The sequence below is a fragment of the Plectropomus leopardus genome, chromosome 14 (assembly GCF_026936395.1).
Source record: "Plectropomus leopardus strain MGB_pleo_1.0 chromosome 14, ASM2693639v1, whole genome shotgun sequence".
NCBI lineage: Eukaryota > Metazoa > Chordata > Actinopteri > Perciformes > Serranidae > Plectropomus > Plectropomus leopardus.
This window is the reverse complement of record NC_142189.1, coordinates 7,523,751-7,543,521: the sequence shown is the minus strand read 5'-3', so window position 1 is coordinate 7,543,521 and position 19,771 is coordinate 7,523,751. Positions and strand designations below refer to the sequence as shown.

General features: G+C 38.4%; 1 protein-coding gene across 2 annotated transcripts in view; it reads left to right on the top strand.

Moving 5' to 3' along the window:
• The first annotated feature begins 1,287 nt into the window (after positions 1-1,287).
• Positions 1,288-19,771, top strand: part of sos2 (son of sevenless homolog 2 (Drosophila)) — a 42,939-nt gene continuing 24,455 nt past the window's right edge. For both annotated transcript variants that reach the window (XM_042500218.2, XM_042500216.2), the window contains exons 1-4: positions 1,288-2,202; positions 18,508-18,633; positions 18,811-18,942; positions 19,349-19,513. In XM_042500218.2, the coding sequence (XP_042356152.1) occupies positions 2,119-2,202; positions 18,508-18,633; positions 18,811-18,942; positions 19,349-19,513 (507 nt within the window). In that variant the 5' untranslated portion in view covers positions 1,288-2,118. The remainder of the gene's footprint in view (positions 2,203-18,507; positions 18,634-18,810; positions 18,943-19,348; positions 19,514-19,771) is intronic.

The window sequence follows — 19,771 nt, the reverse complement described above, 5'->3', positions numbered from 1 at the left end:
TCCATAGCAATGCTTTGCTCCACGACCTCTGTTTAAATGTACTGCATCCTTGAGGTGGAAGAGGAAGTCTGTGTCATACCAGGTGAATGATCATGGAAATTTTAAATATATTCCATGAAAAGTGATGGAAAATAATTGGAAATTTTGTCCATGGAAATATGTGGGAACCCTATTTAAGTAACAAACAGTCCCTTAGCAGTTTGCAACATTTCCTCAATAAAGCACTTGTTCATTTTGTCCACAAGGAGGCAGAATCACAGCAACAAACACAGTATGAGCCTCAATGTGGGCACAAAAAATGTATACATTTCATGTTCTTGAAGTTTTTTTTAATGGTTGCTTAACCCTTTGAAACCTGGAACAACGTCACTTGTGCTCTGCTGCTTTTAGACGCCTTTCACATGATTTAACCTTTCAGACTTGGGCAAATTGGCACAAGATGTCCTACAAATTAGGACAATAAAGTAATTAGGAAAAGGTGACAGTAAAATGTACTGGAAATTTAGTTTTAGTTTCGTTTACTTTGTCATTACAGAAATATATAAATAGAATTATTAGTAATTCATATCTGTAGAAATCAGCCTGTAAATATCTAATGCCGATATTTTATTTTAAAGCAAATATCAGCTGATACTGATGACATACAAATATTATTGTGCATCCCTAACTATTATTATTATTATTATTATTATTATTATTATAGTAGTTGTTGTTATTAATAACATTATTACATATAACTTTTTTCCTTACCATTTTGGTAATTTTTTACCATTCTTAAAGCATATATCAGCTTATACTGATGACATGCAGATATATTGTGAACCCCAAACTATTATTATTGTTATTGCTGCTGTTGCTGTTGTTATTCATATTTTTGTTAACTTTTTTGTTTTGTTTTTCTTACCTTTTTGGTGTCTTTTCTTTTTTAACCCTTCTTTTTATCCCTCACTTTCCCTTTATTTTGTTAAATTTCTGGTGATTTCCTTGCAGCATGTAACTTGTAACTTTTCCCCATGTTTTAGAAAAAACAAGCCAATTTCCTCAGGTTTGGGTGTGTTGAAAAGATGGATCTACTCGTTCGATAAAATTTTTCAACCTTTTTTTTTGTTGTTGTTGTAAACACTTACAATAGAAAAGCCACTTAATGAATACTGCTTTCATATTATATATTTATTTTTAAGTATTAATCTGATTTCTACAGATACGGGACTCATAATATGTAATGAGACAGAAGTCCAGCCTTGTTTTTCTCTGTCCAATAAAATGTGAAATTACGCAGCGTGCGTGCCTGACAGCGGACGCGCGTCGGCCGCAGCAGCAGCGAGCAGCAGCAGACAGACAGGCAGCGGAGTTGGTACGAACATCTTCGACTTCTCAAACCAAAAACACCTCGACTGCTCTTCAGCTGCCCCGCTTCACGGACATGCCCCGGACTCACCGCTGTTCCTCGGGGGGATTTACGTTGGATTTTTAGCGCCCGATCACTCCGGAAAAAGATGCCTAAACGTGAAGTAAACAGCGTAGGAGAAAGTGTGCCTTGTTTGGAGCTGAACGGGTCGTGTGCCACAACATAAAACTCGGAGCGCATCAAGGCCAGCAGCAGCCTGTAGCACCAGTTAGCTCTCCTGCTAGCCTGCTAACGTTACAGGTGTTTTAGGCAGCAAATACCCAAACCTAACTTGTAGCTGTAGTTAGCTGGCAGCAAGCTGAGCTCCAATGTCGTCACTTAACACTTGACTAAATGTGCCTATTATAAGCTTTTCGACAAACGCCAAGTAGCAAGTATAACACTTAGCAACATTGTTATTAGCCGTTAGCTTTTCAGTTAGCCGCTGTTTACAGCAGCAGCGGGCTAGCCGCACTAGCCGCCAAGCTAGCGAGTTAACTTTATAGCTACATGTGCTTATTTTATGTTGTAGCTCATATTTTGTTATTCAGCCCGACTCTGCTACGGACTTGCAGTGTGGTTTGGTGATATTCTTCGTATTTGCAAGCCGGACAGTTTGAGTTTTTTTCACCGTGCCTGCCCCGGACTGACCCACCCACAAGGACTATCTATCCGGGGCCGATGCTGACAGTTCAGCCCGGATCACGGCAACGCCAGGAGCCGCTACAGCAATGCAGCCCCAGCAGATATACGACTTTTCAAGTGACGAGAACAGTCACAAATGGAGAGGCCTCTTCGTGCAAGCTTTGCGGAAGGTAACATTGTGATTACTACTCTTACCAATCCTGACAAAGTCACTTAAACTGCATTCATAACACGTATTTCTATAGTGGAGATTCAATGAAGGTGCAAGTTTCCTTAGGGACTGTTCGTTATTTATGAGAGGGGGTGGGGTGGTGCTGAAAGGGGGAGTATTGTCAAATGTTTTTTAAGCTCTGGGAAGGGACGTATTATGTTTATTTTTGCTTAGGGCATGGATAAGCAACTGTTACTATCAATAAAGTCATTTTTGAACAAAAATAATCTTAAAAATCTGCCTGGAGCCTCAAAACATATTCATGCATGATGGTAATACAACCCATTAGGTATACACAGGCCTTTTAATATTTATAACAGGTTTATATGAGCATTCAGAAATATGATTTACTGTAATGTGGCTACTCTGCAGTAGGCTGGCTATTTATTCATTTTTGTTGGTACTGTAATTTTTCACTGTTAGCATTGAAAGCAAACAAATCTTTCCACCCACTACTAAATTCAAATTTTCTTCATACACATTTACATTTTTGGATAGGGTCAAGACTAGCCACTGCTATTGAGGATTTGGCAAAATTTAGAGGAAAAGTCACCAGGCTGTGGAAAAAATGACAATTTTTTTTTTTCATATAGGGCATAGGCTGCGAATTATTACAATTGGAAAGTGTAAGAATTTCTTCAGGCCTGCAACAATGATGAAAGAGAGTAAAAATGTTTAAAAAAAAAAAAAAAAAGAGACATTTATACATTTTTATGGTTTTAAAAAAAAAAGTCAAAGACTTTGACTTTGAGAGGGAGTAAAGAGCTACATGTGGCTCCGGAGCTGCACGTTGCGTAGTCCTGGCTTAGGGGAAGTGCATACACCTTTAAATAGCTGTATTTTGTATTTGTTTTGTCATTAATTTATAAAGAAAACATGCTGGCATTTTTCTTTCGAGATTGCCAAAATTACACCACTTAATACAACAAGAAACTGTAAAAACAGAAACTATTGTTGGATTTTCAGATTTCTGACTGACTGGATGAATGCTTCCATCAGAAAAAAATCCATTAACAAAACTGAGCTTAAAGTAGTGACATTTAATCAAAATCACAACATTTTCCATGTGTCATTTAAAGTTCTGCCAATTTGCACTTTGCGCAAACTAATCAGCACAAGGGGTGGGAATAAACAGGGCCCTCGATTTGATATTATCACAATACTAAGGTCATGAAAAATATTATTGCGATTCTTAATATTTTGTGATATGATTAGTGTTGTGATAACATATATTGCAATCTACTGTAATTTATTGCCCTTTTCAACTGTATATTAAGGTTAAACTTTTAAACCTGTTTTTATCTAGTATGTTAAAGTTTTCATCTTATTTAGATATTTTTTATTGCAGCAATATTTATCTAGTGGACTAAAAACACTGTTGATTTTATCCTTCAAGTAGGTACTGTATCGCCTGTGTATCGATACAATATTGCCACTCAAAATATCACAATACTACACGTTTTTTCCCCCTTTCATGCATGACAAGAGTAAAAAACAACATTTTTTTTTCAACTCCAAGATTTTTTTTTCAACTTTGTACTTTCAAACATCAAAGGGTCAGTTAAAAAAATAAAAATCTAATAACTAATTTATAGTGGAGGGAGGGTCATACATTTTCCCTAAGTCACTGAGAGGTTTAAGGAAAAATATTTGTAGCTTTGAGGGTCACAAAAAACAAAACCAAACAAAGTCACAACTAACCCTCCTCCTCTGATGAATAAAGAACAGTCCCTTACTTGCTCAAACCTTTGTTTAAAGGTTGTCAACTTATCAATTACTTATCAATATTTCTTGATCACTACTCATAACAGCAGTCATTTGTCAATGTTGAAACTGCTGTCTTCATGTTCTGTGGCTGTTGACGTGTCTCAAGTGTATTTATTCAGAAAAATTTCTCACACAAGTTCCCCATAATGTCTTTTTTCCCCACAGTGTTTTTGAAGAAGTTGTTCACTTTTGACAAGTTTGCACAGATCTGTTGATAGTGTCATAGTTTTGAGGCTAAGCAGGCCTCACCAGTAACTAGCAGAGTGCTGATGTTACCTCAAAGTTAAATACCAGTGAAGCTGACCTGGGATTGCTGCCTTTTTAGCTGGAAGGCTAAAGACTCAAACATCATTTGACGTGGCATGTTGCTGCCAACGTATTTTATTTGTTCCTCATTCTGTCTAACAGTTAAGATGCCTCATCCTTGCAGAGAAGAAAAGAGACAATCTGTGGCTGTTTTATGGTGCTTCCATGTGAAGTTTCCATCCTTTTTCTGAAGAAATGCAACTTAATTCTCATGAACCCAATTCAAACTTTCAGAACAGGAAACATTTGAATTTTAATGTCCTTGGTCAGCAGGACTTACACGTATCAGTTCCTTATTGACTGTCCCTGTCTTTCTCTTTTCTTGCATCATCTCGGCTTCTCCCTGTCATCACCAGGTTTATTTTCTGTTTTCTGACCTCCCCCTGCTTCCCTCAGTCTTTGTACTCAGACTTGCAAACTCATGACAGTCTGGTACTCAGCGCTAACTGAAAACACAAAGTTATTTCAGCTCTTTTTGTTTTCACTGTCAACTCCTTTGAGTTGCCGTTCCATTATGTTATATGCAGAGCCACACTGTTTAGACACTGAAAGATGCACAAAGCTCTGCGTGCTGCTGTCCCCTTTGAAATAGGCCTGTGTGTAAACCCACAAGGTCCTGCAAAGATCCTTACATGTGTTTACGTTAACTGATGTGGTTGGAGCTCATAAGCGTCACTAATGGGTTAAAAGAGGGACACAGACTGTTGTGGAAAAGCTGTTTTGTGGAAAGTAGTGGTGTCACGATGCTGGAATTTCTAACTTAAGTGCAATATCTTGAAAACTATCAGTATTTGCTATGTCAAGGAAAAATTGACATTTTGGCTGTAACATTTGTTTTTCTTTTGTTAAAGATAAATGTAACAAAAGCTATTACATAACAAAGGCGACTTTTGGCGGTTAGGAGCAGAGAACAGCAGAATGACTGTAGTAAACATTAACAATAACAGAGTGAGAAAGTGCAGTGATACGGAGTATGGAAAATGAGTATTGAAACCTTTTAAGATATTCAGAAGTGATATTTATAGATTGATTAATATTTAACTCTCTTGTTCTGCCCTTGCAATTTTGCACAGAATCAAATGATGATGGTGCTGTTATACTACCTCTAGTTTCGGATCAGAGGAGAGACCACTCTGTCCCCCCTTTCTGCAATCGGACATTATATACAGAACGGCGAGGCAGCGTAACGGCATCATATTCCCACCTTGAGCAGGCAGTGTAAATGAAGCTATAGACTCGGGCCACAGCGGCTAAACGTTGGTTAAATGATGATGTGATGACCTGCCAGGTACATATCTAAGAAGCAAGCACGTCATAACTTAACCAGTTCACTGTTGTGGTTTCTCTGTTTATGAGGCACCCATTCTTTCTTAAAACTCATCCATTGGTCTTTTTTGGCAGCCATGCCTTAAACCTTCTAACCCTTTGAAACCTGAGGAAATTTGCTTGATATTTGCTTGATGAAAACATAGAAAGAGGACAATAGGCAATGACAAAAAAAGATTAGCAAGACATTTTTAAAAAGTACAAAAAAATCACCTGAGAGTAAGTTCGAAAACAAAAAATGAACAAACAAAAAAGAAACAGTTACGTGAAAGTGCTTAAAAAATCATATAATTCTAAATATGTTATTATGAGAATTATAATTGCTATTGCTATATTACTAATACTTTTTCCCCTTGACACTTTCCCTTATCTTTATGTTCCATGTCTTTGAAAGAAATCGCACCAATTCATGCAGGGTTCAAAGTTTAAATTCTTGCTAAAGGTGTCTGAAAGCGTCTGAAAAGTGATGTCGCTCCAGGTTTTAAGGGACTTTATCAAACTATGACAAAGCATTTTTATGCATTTATTTTAGCAACACAGAGTGCCTCCATAGACCTGTCATGGAATTAGCCATTTAGGAACAGCATGTTTATAAATAACACAAGCCCTTTTTGTGTCAGTTATCTGTAGCACGCAGTGGAGATGGTGTGATGAATCAGGTGAAACTGAGTGAGCAGGTGGTGGGCCGTGGTGCCGCGTTTTCATTGTCTCAACTTGTTACACAACTGCCGGAGGGAAAGCCTGTCAGAGATTGACGCAAGAGAGGTTTGTTATGGTTTTGACAGACTGTGACTCGCTGTTTTTCACAGCTGTCCTCCGGGGGGTTTCCTTGTCAGAGGGAGCCATGGTGGATGACTCCACCACTGAGAATGATTTAGATTATTGTTTAGAGGCAAGATTAAAGAAAACCTGTTGATAGACAGACGCAGTCTCAGAGCCGGAGCAGGGAAGTGACTTGTGATCAACCAGGGAGGTAGTTTAAAAAGTGTTGCCCTCAGCTGGTGGGATCAGTTGCAGAATTGCCTCATGAATGAGACAGACTTATCTACCTACCGTCTGTGTTTACCTGACATTTGACAGATTGCTGTGAAATCAGAGCCATGATAGTCAAGTCGAAACAATGAGTTGATTGGCAGATAATTAATAAACTATTTTGGTAATCAGTCATTGAAGTAATTCATCAAGCACAAAGGCCAAATATTTGTCAGTTGAACATTCTCAGATCTGATGATTTGCTGCCCTCTCTGTTTCACGTCATCATAAATTAGATATTTTTGTATTTAGGACTTCTAGTCAGATGGAAAATGCAGTTGGAAGACATCACCTTTGGTTTTGGGTATTTATAGTCTAAACTTGGGATGCACTGATTGTGAAATTCTGGGCTGATGCCAGTGTTTACAATAATAATTTGGCCGATAGCTGATGTTTTTTTCCCGGTTGCTGTTGTTTCTTTTGTCATTCAGTCCTTCATTACACTACCTTTGAACGAGCACAAATTTGAACATACAAAATCATCAAACAACTTAAAATATGTAACCTTCTTTCACATGAAGAATATCTTTTAAAAATGCTTCAGAAGTCTTTTTACTAATATAAAATATATCATTTTCCCTCTCTAATATATATTACGTATTGCTGTGAAAACAAAAAGAATTTCTCCCTCAAACAGCTGTATTATTCAAGTTTCTCAGCAAAAAAGCAAAGTTTTACAAGACTACATTTGAACACATCGTAATAATGTTATAGTTTACCTTCACATGATACAAATTTTTACTGTATAGAGCTTGAACGCACCATCATGTTACTCAATGCAACCTCCTTGTGCTGTAATTTTCGGCCACCAGCTGCTAACAGCTAACGTTAACTAGCTCTCCGCCTGTCGATTTGTTGTTTACAATGTAGCATTATAATGTAAAAAAGATAGTGCATCCCCTCACTTGTCAATAGTGAGTTTTACTGAATGTCATCATGGTTTCCGAAAACCCGATGGCAGTCAACAAGGTGAATTTTAGTCAATTCCAATGTTTGGCTGATAAATCTGTGCATCCCTGGTCTAAATGTTGAGATCAGTTTTTTCAAAAATATCAACAGATTAATAGATAATAAAGCAGTCATTAGTTGCAGGCTTGGATAATAGTACTTGGGCACTGCGTGAGCACTGTGAACTGTTTACATGTGACAAATACATGAATGATGAGGTGTGTGGTAAAGCTATGAAGCACCCGAAACTGAAAGTTGTAGCTTTAGGTTTCAGCTGACACTGATCATGAACCGCAGCAGCTCCAGTTTGAACCTGGTTGTAGACTGTTTCCTGTCATGTCTACAGTCTCACCAGCTATTGAAGGCAGAAAATATGCAAAATAAATGTTTATATTGTCCACAAGTTTGAGAATACTTTTTTCAAAAGTAAAATGGGCAGTTTTAATGCAAACCCTTGTGCAGCCGTCTGTGTTTCTGTCTGTGTCTTTGACATTTCACCGTGTTGGAGTTTAATGTTTGCCTCCTCGCTGCGTCTGTGTGTCCCGGCTATTCTTGATCACTGCGGCTTGCGCCCGGTGCTATGCAAGAGCGTCATTTAGCCTCCGACATGCCGGTGTTGATAATAACTGTGCATTCCCTGGGTCTGCTGTTTCACTGGCATCAAGAGAAAGGCCAGAGCTTCACTGGGTACAGTTTCATACCATGGCCATGTTGAGTTAGCGCAGCACGATGCTGCTGAGTTCACAGGGCTTCACGGGCCAACATTTAAAGCTGTGATTGGTCGGGTTACAAGCATGCTTTATGTTTGTGTGTGTGTTGCCTCCTTTATGTTCTCAGCCTGAGTCCTCGGTTAAATCCTGACAGGATGACCTCACAGCAGGCCACAACTTACAGCTCAGGTCTTTTTTCTTACGTTAACTTTAGTCAGTTGGTTATTTTGCCTCTTTAATCCAGTCTTGACAGAGCTGTTGTTACTTAGTACAAGCCTCCACTTCAGTGCTGCACTGTATGACGTCCAATCCTAATATAATAACAGATACTGCTCAAGGGTTCCCAAAGATCCAGAAAGTCCAGAGTTCATAAAGTATTTTTATTTCTCACAACAACAAAAAAAATATATATTTATAAAGCGCTTTGTCCCATAAAACGGCAATGTCGGGCACTTATTTTTATCTACTCTCATCTGTCTCATCTTTGATCTGTTGTCAAGCTGGATAAAGAAACTTTTATTTAAAGGAGCTGACTGTTGACCTGGTGACCTGCAGCCACTCTGCTGTGAGTTTAACTGGCAGGATTATACACTAAAAGAAGTTAAATTTGTCACTGCATTGGTGATTGCAACGTGTGCTCCATTGCTTGCAAGGATTTCAAACAAGAGGTAAATACATATTTATTGTAACCAGTTTAACTTGCATGCTTCCTGCAACCAATCACATCGTCATACCTGCTTCAAGAGCTGATTTGGATATTTTGAGAATGCAATTTTGTGTGCAGACTTGCAGTTAAAGATAGATTGTAGGTTTTTTATTATTAAGTTGACATTCGTAACATGACAGAAAATGACGGGATGGAGAGATCAGGAATGATAAAATGCATTAATGGTTTCCTGGGCTGGCTGTTGTCTTAACCTAAAGGGAATTATTTCTTTTTCTTTTTTTAAAATTTTAACATGGTTTATATTCTGATCTGCAGGGACAAGGGTGGAGGATAAACTTTAACCAAACAGGGCCGCACAATAAATTGACAATTATTAGAATCGCAGTGTTCATAAAGGTAAAATCTGTCACCACAACAAACCGTTGAAGCATTATGGTGCAACAGAGACGTCCTGACCCACATATTCTAGATGTAAGGGAAAATAGTTGTTTGGTACAGACCCTGCAAATCACAGGAACATCATTTTTATATTTTTCTATCAGTGATAAAACAAAAATTACCATTATTAATATAAATTACACTTCCGGCCCATGACGAGCCGAGTCCTTCAAAATAAAAGCACCATGGGTTCAACTTTGATTTATGTAATTATACCAATGCTTTATTTAACTTAACTAACACAGTACTTTATATTTTTACTACATTATTTAACATCACAACAGTATTTTATTAAACTTTATTGTAACAGTAGTTACACAACTTTATTTTATGGTATTCTTAATTAGTAACTGTAGTTCATTTAATTTTTATTTTTTATTTTACAGAAGTTTAGAGGAGAATTCATAATATCGAGATATATGTTGTGCATTGCTATATAGCCTAAAAATAGGATGATATTATTTTAAAGCCATATCACTCAGCCCTAGTGTCATGCAGCACTTTGTCATGTTTCCTGGATGACTTTTGTGTGTTTATTGCACAGGATGTTCCTGCTAACAGGTTGCACTTCCAACACACCAGCCCCGGTCATCCACAGTTTGGCTGATTAATGCACATGTTCTCCACAAACCAGAATATTGAATCCAGTGTGCGGACATCAGTTTATCCTCAGATGGGGTTCAGACGGAGGATGGGTGGATGCGGGCAGGCAGGGGTCACTGGGTCGGGTCAGACCAGGGTCACGGCGAGGCCATGTGCTGTCGACGGCACGTCTGCTAGCCATTGTCTTGATTATGTGAATGTGAGCTAAATGTCACGGGAGTGTGTGTGTTTGTCTGTGAATTTTTATTTCCTTGTAAGCGTGTTTGTTTGTCGTCTACAGCATGTCTTGGCACATGTGCCTCTGTTTCTGTTTGTGTTTATGTCTCTTTGTCTTTCTGTGTGTCTAGTATGTCTGCACCATGCATCTTTTGTGTGTGTGTGTGTGTGCGCGTATGTGTGTGTTTTTAATGTGTGTGTGCTTGTTGTCTCAGAGTTGATCTCTGGCCTATGGTTCCCCAGACAGTCTGGTTGTAATGGCAGATGATGTCATGGCATGAATCACAAACAGTGACACATACTCGGGTATAATAACAAGCCCCACCCCCACCTCTCCAACACACACACACACACACACACACACACACACACACACACACACACACACACGCTAGCCACATTACCTGCAACCTGAGCCTGATGCAGCCCCGTATACACAGCCAGGAGAATAATCAATTGAATTAGAAATGTTAACCCTGTATTAACACCGTCCGGCCTCTATTATTACCTCCAACTTTTGTTCTTTTGCCACCAGCACACACACAACACCTGATCCCTCTGTGTGTGTTGAGGCGTGCATGATTTTTTTTTTTTTTACTACAATGCAAGCTGAGTGAAAGGTGACATGCATCTCATCATGGCACGTACACACTGACACAGACTCTGAGCAGCTTTTTAATATTTTGTGTACATGTTTCAGCTCCTTTTTACATGTACTTGTGGCATTAATGAATCTGTGTCAGTTTCCACGACTGATACTTTTGATGATGTCGCACTTTTGGAGTAATAATATCTTCTTTTGAGGTAAAATGTCTGTGGTTGAGAGATTTTGAGAAATGCTGTGTGAACTTTTTCCACTTGAATGATCAGATTTTTTTCCTTAACTTTCACTTCTGAGCGACACAGTCTGCTCCATTGTTCTCTGTCAGGTCTCATTATTGCAGTGTGTTGTGGTAGAGCATGTTCCCAATAATATGTTAGAGAAACTGTATGAATAGTGTGTAACTGACACTTATATTCATGTTTTATTCATTTCATAACATAAGCCTTTACAGATGGCTTGATCATGCCACCAGTTTAAAAATAGGGTTTAGAAACATGCAAAAAATCTATAATAATATACATTTATACCCCAGTTTTTACATAGATACTCTTGTCTCGTCCTGTATGATATCCTTCTGACAATTTCATAACCACTTTTGCTCTGTGTGTGGTGTGCAATTTGCACCATTTCTGCTATTATTGACCTTTTTTGATTGAATCTGTTGATTTTTTTTCATTCATCCAGTTTGTAGTTATGTTTAGAAAATGTAAGAAAATAAGGGGCGATTATAATATTCTAGAGCAAATGGTAATGTCTAAAAATTGTTTATTTTGGCTGATCATCAATCGAATTTTTTTTTTTCATAAGTTATTAACCTTCTTCAATGTGAGGATTTGCTTCCTTCCTTTGTTTTATCTTATGAACTGAATGTCTTTGATTTGGTTTTGGACTGTTTGTTGGAAAACACTCAACATTTGAAGACGTCACCTAATGCTGGTTAATAGTGATGGACATTTATTTTTTGACATTTTATATTCTAACGATCAATCATTTAAACCAGAAAATACATTTTACTTTTAAAATTGTTTTATGTTATCCATTTATTTAACAGGGACTACACATGTAGGCATTGTTACATTTTAATAAAATATGCAACCGATGCAATATATGTACGACTCCTAGCTTTAGCTAAATTGTAGTCCTTGTCCGTGGTTAGGCTTTTAAGTGATAAAACCATATTGTATTGCTTTATTGAAAACCTAACATTACTTGTCGTTACTTCAAAACCTCACCTCAGTGAATTCGGGACAGATTGGTATGTGTACTAGTAGATAGTACCTGCAACGGCTGCAACATTAATACACATAAAAATAGTCAGCGCTCTCTCCAACAAAGACAAACCACTACTAATTAAATCTACATATGAATGGTTATGGAATAATCAAAAGTTGCAGCCCTGTATCGAATTCTCACATTCAAGAAACCATAACTAAGTGTGGCTTTAACATGTAAACAGTATTAACGTTGTTACCAGCAGATGGATTCATTAGCTAACCGTTTCTGTACTACTTCGATGATGCTGCAGCAGCACTGGTGATGGAGCAGATCCATTGGTCAATTTTCTTATGGAAAGTCCTGTGTGTTACTTTATTGACAGCAGAATTTAGCTCATTAATGGATCAGTTTTCTGCTCAGTGTGTGGTCTACTATTTGCACTTCATCTAGAAATGGAGGTACTTTTGTTGCTGTGAGGCGGTGTGGATGAAGCATTGACCAGTTGGATTTTTTTCTGGCAGTTTTTGTCTGTCTGTGAATCCTGGTTTTCCCTCGTCTGTCTTTGGCCCCGTTCCAGTCTGTGTGTAGTGTGAGCCTGCTGCTGCTGCTGCCTCCTCGTACACGCACATCAATACCTCTCAGTCTGCTGCTATGATCTGCTCTCCCCCGGGGGCTTCGCTCTGTGTGGGTAGAGAACAAGGCAGGCAGGAGGAGGGTGGAGGAGAGGGCTGGTGGTGGATGGAGAGGGGAAAGGGAGAGTGAGCGAGCGCTGGGACTTCCTGTACGTTAGCCTTTCCCTTCTTAATGGAGCTGACCCATGAAACTGAACACCTTAACATGGCACAGGAGGATGTGCACGAAAGCTTTACATATGATCGAGATACTGCTCGTTTTAATGTCTGCCTGCAAGCAGTGGTATAGTGGGAAATTAGTAAGCCTGCAACCGAGTATTATATTGATAATAGATTCATCTCTAGACTTTTTATTATTAATTGACTAATTGTTTAATCCGTGAAATGTCACAATTTTTCACACCCCCAAGGCAACATATGTATGTACTTGGGGTGCAACTAACTATGCAACTGTTTTCATCATCGCTTAATGTACTCATTATTTTCTTGATTAATCATTGAATTGTTTTTTCAGTAAAATGTCAGGTGATATTGAAAAATGATGACAGGTGACTTTTATCTGACAAACAGTCCATAAATCCAAAGCTGCTCAGTTTATTATCATGTATGTCTTTTTTGCTGTAAAAATTAAAAAACAAGAATATAACAATCAAAATAGTCGCCAATTTATTTTCTGTTGACCTGATTAATTGACTAACTGTTGCAGCTCTAATACATATACAAGTAAATATGTCTGTTGTGACAGATTTAGGGCTGCAAATAATCTTTAAATAAATTGAAAAATAATATAATTTCATTTTTTCATTATTGATTCATCTGCCTATTATTTTGTTGATAAGTAGATGATTTGCTTTATCAATAAAAAAATTGATCAAAATAAGATTTTTTTTCCGATACTGCCATCTTTACAATCATATATAACAAAACAACAACATGTTAGTGAATATTAAGGGTTTTACTTGATAAAAGACAATTAATGGATTATCAAATGTGTTTACTTTTCCGTTGATTGACTAATCAATTGATAGCTTAGTTATTTCAGCACTGCTCTTTGCTACTTTCCACCAGAAAAAAAGCAAATTTTTGATGCATAATGGTTGATAATTTAGATATTTTACCCCAAATATTTCTGGGAATCTGTTGTTTTGAGTAGATTCAGTTGCTACACATTCAAAGTAAAGAGGGAGGACATTTTGAGGTATTTCTGCCAGAGGAAAGTTGTTTTGCCTACCACGAGGAAAAACAGCATCTCATGTGTTTGATGTTTTGAGTGCTTTTCAAATTCAGGAGTTCCCCTGCTATTTTTTTCCAGTCACTTGCTTTCACTTTGCTCGAGCTTACTTCAGTGTCCGCTGCCAACTATATTAGACCATGTTGCATCCATCACCCATTAGGATCAAGTTTCAGTGGTACTGTAAATACTCCGAGCTGCAGTCATACCTGCACATGGCCCCGCTCTGCTTTCAGTCCTCAATTTAGACGTCGTCATCCAGCAGAACTGACATTGGGAGCAGCTCGCTCATAGGACGTCTTAAAATGTGATTTTAGAATAGAGATTCAATCAGTGAAATCTACTATAAATGAGGTTGCATCTAAGGCTGCATCTAATGATTATTTTATGATCGAGTATTCTGCAAATTATTCTCTTGATGCATCATTTTGTTAAGAAAATGGTGACAGGTGCCCCTTACAGTTATCCAGAGTCTGAAGTGGCATGTTTGAATATCTATATATTTCTAACCAACAGTCTAAAATCCAAAGACGTTCAGTTTATTATCATTTAAGACCAAGGGAACTCTAAAAGACTTACATTTGAGAAGCTGGAACTGCTGATTTTTCAAATACATTCAGTTTTACAAAGATACAAATTAAGGAATCCAGAAAATATTCACATTTGAGAAGCTGGAACCAGTTCATTTTGGGCATTTTTACTTGAAAAATAGACATTAAACAAATAGTTGATGATAAAACTTGTTGCACATTTGTTTTTATTAATTGACTATGGAGCTGGGGACTGAACTCAGTACTTTAAAGGGTACTGATCGGCTTACATCGCTACTACTTTGTACCAATTCATGTTAAATCAATCTGTGCCAAAATTCGGTATCTGAGAGCACACCTGGGTGAGAACCGTGGGGCTTAGACGAGAGGCAGGAGCACCCGGATGCTACGATGGTTTTTGCGTCTGGTCTTTTTTCTTTTCTGTATTATATTAGTGATAACAACGTATCACTGCTAGACGAGTAGACACACACACTAGATTAACTCGATGTGTGATGAGAAAAGAGCAGAGGAGCAGAATTGTGTTTTAGTCTGCCACATCAACCCTTCAGCTTGTTCAAAAGTAAGTTTTTGTAGTTGAATTACACGTACTGGATCCAATATTGGTTCAAATGGAAACAGCACCCAATCCTAAATTTTTCACCACCTTTTCAAAAAGAAAATAAAAAGATTTAGGGGATTAAAACTGAGAAATCCAACACATTTTCACATTCGAGGATCTGGAACCAGTGAATTTTTTTGGCCATTTTGACTTGAAAACTTCCAAAAATTGTTGCAACTAATTATTTCAGCTCTTCAAACAGGAAAAAAGTCCACATTTCTACACTGGACTTTCAGGTGTTGTAGTACAACAACACAACAGAGCTGCTAATTTTCATTGGGGGTGACCCAATCCGATCTCAGAGATCGGATTAGAGACCTGGCTCGCCAGACTACAGATGTTCAGATAACTGAGACACAGACACGAAAACAACAAAAACTCCTCGAGACATCAAGGAGGGAGGATTTGTCATTTTGTACTTTAAATTTTGTTTTGGATGCAGTTTTTTGGGTTTTTTTTGTAAGTGTGCACTGGGACTTGGTATCGGCAGATACTCAATATTAAATTACTTGAATCAGGATCGGGGACAAAAAAATGTGAACGGGACATCCCTAGTTGCTAGTTGCATTTGAATTCACTTTCTATATGTTTTTTATTCAGATTAGATTCAGATTTGGGGTTTTTTGTTGCTTTGCGTCCCATCCTGACATTGTTGGAGATAGAAGACACTTGTTGGATGTGGGCCTCTCAGAAACGGGCCAACTATTCTGTGAATGGAGTCAGGGGAAACCCCCGTAGTTTCAGCGTGGTGACTCACAGCTCCTGGTGTCCTGTGGAATTTGGTCAAGTGCCTATTTGCGGTCCAGAGGATATATCTCATAACTTACTTCTGCTTTGATATGTATTTTTTCCAAAGTTGAGTTTGTACTTGTGGCTTATTTTTAACTATTCGGTCTTGTGAGTGTGCATCAAAACAGAAATGACGTACAGAAACGTAAACGGGGCCAGAGCTGGGGCTTCAGATTTTCCACCTCCTCTTGTTTTAAGTAGCATCTGAATGCGGTTAATGAATCAGGATTTGAATCCAAAAACAGATCGAGCAGAACAAGGGGGTCTTTTATAATCCCTCAAGTGAGAATGTCACCTTCAAATTCAACAACTGAACTCACACTTGAGACGGAGGGGACATCCTGCCCGTGGCTGCATCTCTGTTAAGTCAGAGCACAAGAATGCATGAGGCTCAGTCTGCGTTGACCTTTTAACTCTCCTCTCACATTCCTTTATCCGGGGGCAATGTTTTGTCACCATAATGCCCCACTTTACTATATGCCAGGGTAATTCCATCACTAGCATGTGAACAGGCCGGGCTTTTGTGAGTGGAGAGTAAATGTTAGGCTGTCTTTTCTATCCACCTCTCTCCTCTCCTTCTCTCCCACAGCTTTTTTTCTCCCCCTCTAAGTCTGCTTTGGGTGCTATAATAGTATCTCAACTGACAGCATTCCTGCAAGAGGGCACGGCCCGAATGACGACAACTTTTGGGAGGTTGCAGAGCGCTTGGGAGGGGGGGAGTTGTTCTTCTTCTTCTGCTTGTAGACCTGATGAAACCACACCTCTCTCTACTGTCTGCACCTAAAACCACACCTTCTGTCAGGCTGGTTCCACCCTCACGAGTCCCAATACTGAGAATGACTTCATAAATCACCGGAAAAGACCTTTTCAAATGCATTTTCCCCCCTTTTTTTTAAGGAGATGATATCTGCAGACAGATTTATAGGATACAAGTATCTTGCTGCTTAATTTGGAGCTGAATAATTGCCTTGATGCAGATTGGATTTTAGTTTTATGCTGCCAGATTTTACACAAAGATGCTGGTGGATTTGTGTGTTGGCCAAAAGTGACAAATCTCGTACGCTTCGTGTTACAGCCGACGAAGCATTTCATATGTTTCATGTGTTTTCAATTGGTTTTCTACATTCCAGACAGCCATTTTCACTCTTCTGAGTGCAGTTAAAAAAGGAACATTCATACTTGAAACTTGCTGGAGAGACACAATCGTTCACAGTGAACATTGTTTATTTGTCCAATCCTATTCAGAAATAACAGTAGGTATTAGGGGTGTGTCATATCATATCATCCAGGATAATACAGGCATCATTTTTAATATGATGAGAAACATTCATATCATGATAATGGTAATATTTTGGCTTGTTGTTTAGTAGCTGAAGAACTGAGAGGTTTTTTGTTTGTTCAGTTTTTACTGAATATTTGAAGGCGAATTAAGATCTACAACTATAGCTTACCCTTTTTTTGCACTGCAATTGTACGTTGTTGAAATTAATAATAAACGTCAGTATGTTTGTCAAATTGTCAAAAATATGCAATATGCTGTTAACATCAGTACATGGTGATGTCTACCGTTTGCATGTAAGGTTTTTAGGGGACGTCTGTAATTTTCAGATGCAGAAAATAAGCAGAATTACACTTAGATTACTTATTACTAAATTGTATTAACAGATTGAACAACTTCTGCGCCTTTTAAGCTTAATGATTACATTGGATATTCTCAATAAGGTAGAAAAAAAAACTTCATTTAGACGCTTCACAGCAGGCGGAAATTTGCACAAGTCAGTAAAGTTATGTTCTGATTTAATGCTTTGGGGCATTGAAATGCATATCATATGACTTTATTTAGCGTCTATATTAACAGCTGTGTTGGAATCTCTAATGAAAACTATTTCAGTGAAGTTCAGAAATATTGCCCATGTAACCACAGCTAATGTCGAAGTGGGAATTTGGTTGTTTTATGTCTTTTAAGTCACAGTGAAATGTTGTTAAAGCGTGTTTATTATCCATTATGTGACATATTTCCCAGTCAATAATCATCTAGTTAAGAGGGAAATCCACATTTGATAAGATGCTGTTCAATAGCCAGCTTTTGGATGTCCGAGCTTGAAAGCAACATTGCAACATGTGTTGTCTTAGTGCCTCCTGCTGCAGTTAGTGTATTACCAAGAAATAATAATGTAAAACCAACCAAAGGTTGACTGTGATGGATTACTTAAAAACAAAAGTTTCATGCCTCTGCAAATGAATTCTTTTACACGGTTGTGAAATAAAAGGAAACTTCTTAATGGTATTCTCTGGAAAGTATTATGAGGTATAATTTGTTGTTAATGGGCTGAAACTTGGAAAAAAACAAGCCAGTATAACCCTGTAGGACCAAGAGAAGGTCTTCAAACAGTCGTTGTCTGTACTTGCCATCTTGACGTCATTAAATGTGACCTGAGCTTCACTGAGGTGCATCATACCAGGTGTTGCCAACAGTTTCACATGTTACATAGTTACAGTTGACATCATGTGAAAATCAAAATCAACCCAATAAATGTTTTGTAGTTTTGAAGTTTACAGGATGCTCTTTCTGGTATCTTGCTTTATCTGCCACTCATGCCTCTTCTTATATTTCTCTCTGACTTTCAGGTACAGAAGCAGGTCCACCCAAACCTCTTGGCGAAGGAGGATGCCTTGCAGCACATCGAGGAGCTGATCCTGCAGCTGCTCAACATGCTGTGTGTGGCCCAGCCTCGCTCCGTGCAGGACGTAGAGGTACGGCATTCAACGGAGCATTTGAATATAAGTTCATAATATGTTTCAAAATGCAGTTAGGAAACACGTGCTGTTACAGACGCATTCCACATTACCAATTTAATGCTTGCAGCTTTCAATCATCTCAGTGCTTCCAAATGTATCAAGTGTTAAAGCGAGTAATTTCCCTCTTTCTAGGAACGCGTCCAGAAAACCTTTCCTCACCCGATAGATAAGTGGGCCATCGCTGACGCCCAGTCAGCCATCGAAAAACGCAAGAGGAGAAACCCCTTACTTCTCCCTGTGGACAAGATACACCCACTGCTCAAGGTAAAGACTCCTGACGGTCTCCCCATCAATCACTCCACACTCCAAAATTCTGATTTTTATTATAGCAACACGGGCAAGATAAAAGTTTAATATTGTCTTCCAGTTTCGCCCAAGTTTGTAGGTTGAAATGCTTCAATTCACATATTCTGGACTGTAGTGGTGTTCACATTCTTATAAGATGTAGTCAGCTTTGACGCAAGTGCCAGAAAATTGCGTTGGTTGCTGGGAAATATTTGTAATCCAATTTAGTTAACTGATTTGACATCTTGTATTCGACTAATTTAACTGCACTGAACTGTTCTGGTCCTCCATACAAGTTCACACAGACACTAAGAATCATTTTGAACTGCTTTTTAACCCACGTGTTATACTTAATGTTTTTATTCTGCTGGTTTCTCCTCAACAGGAGGTTTTGGGATATAAAGTGGACTACCATGTTTCCCTGTACATCGTGGCTGTGCTGGAATACATATCAGCAGACATACTGAAACTGGCGGGCAACTATGTCGGCAACATTCGGCACTATGAAATCAGCCAGCAGGACATCAAGGTGTCCATGTGTGCGGACAAGGTGAGTATCTGTGAGAAAAAAAGAAAGCTGACACTCATGTTCAGCACCCAGTAAGACAGATGCAGGTTTGAGGAATCTGAAGCCATTTTTACACACAGGTTGCGGTAGAGTCGCTGTGAATTCCATACTTCGTGCCGCCTTTCCATTTCTAAACAAAACCAAAAACAATAAGCCTCTAGTGTGACGTATAAATTATGCGTCTGCAGCACTTTATAAATAATAACAATGGCAGAACATGTATTATTCACCAATAAAACT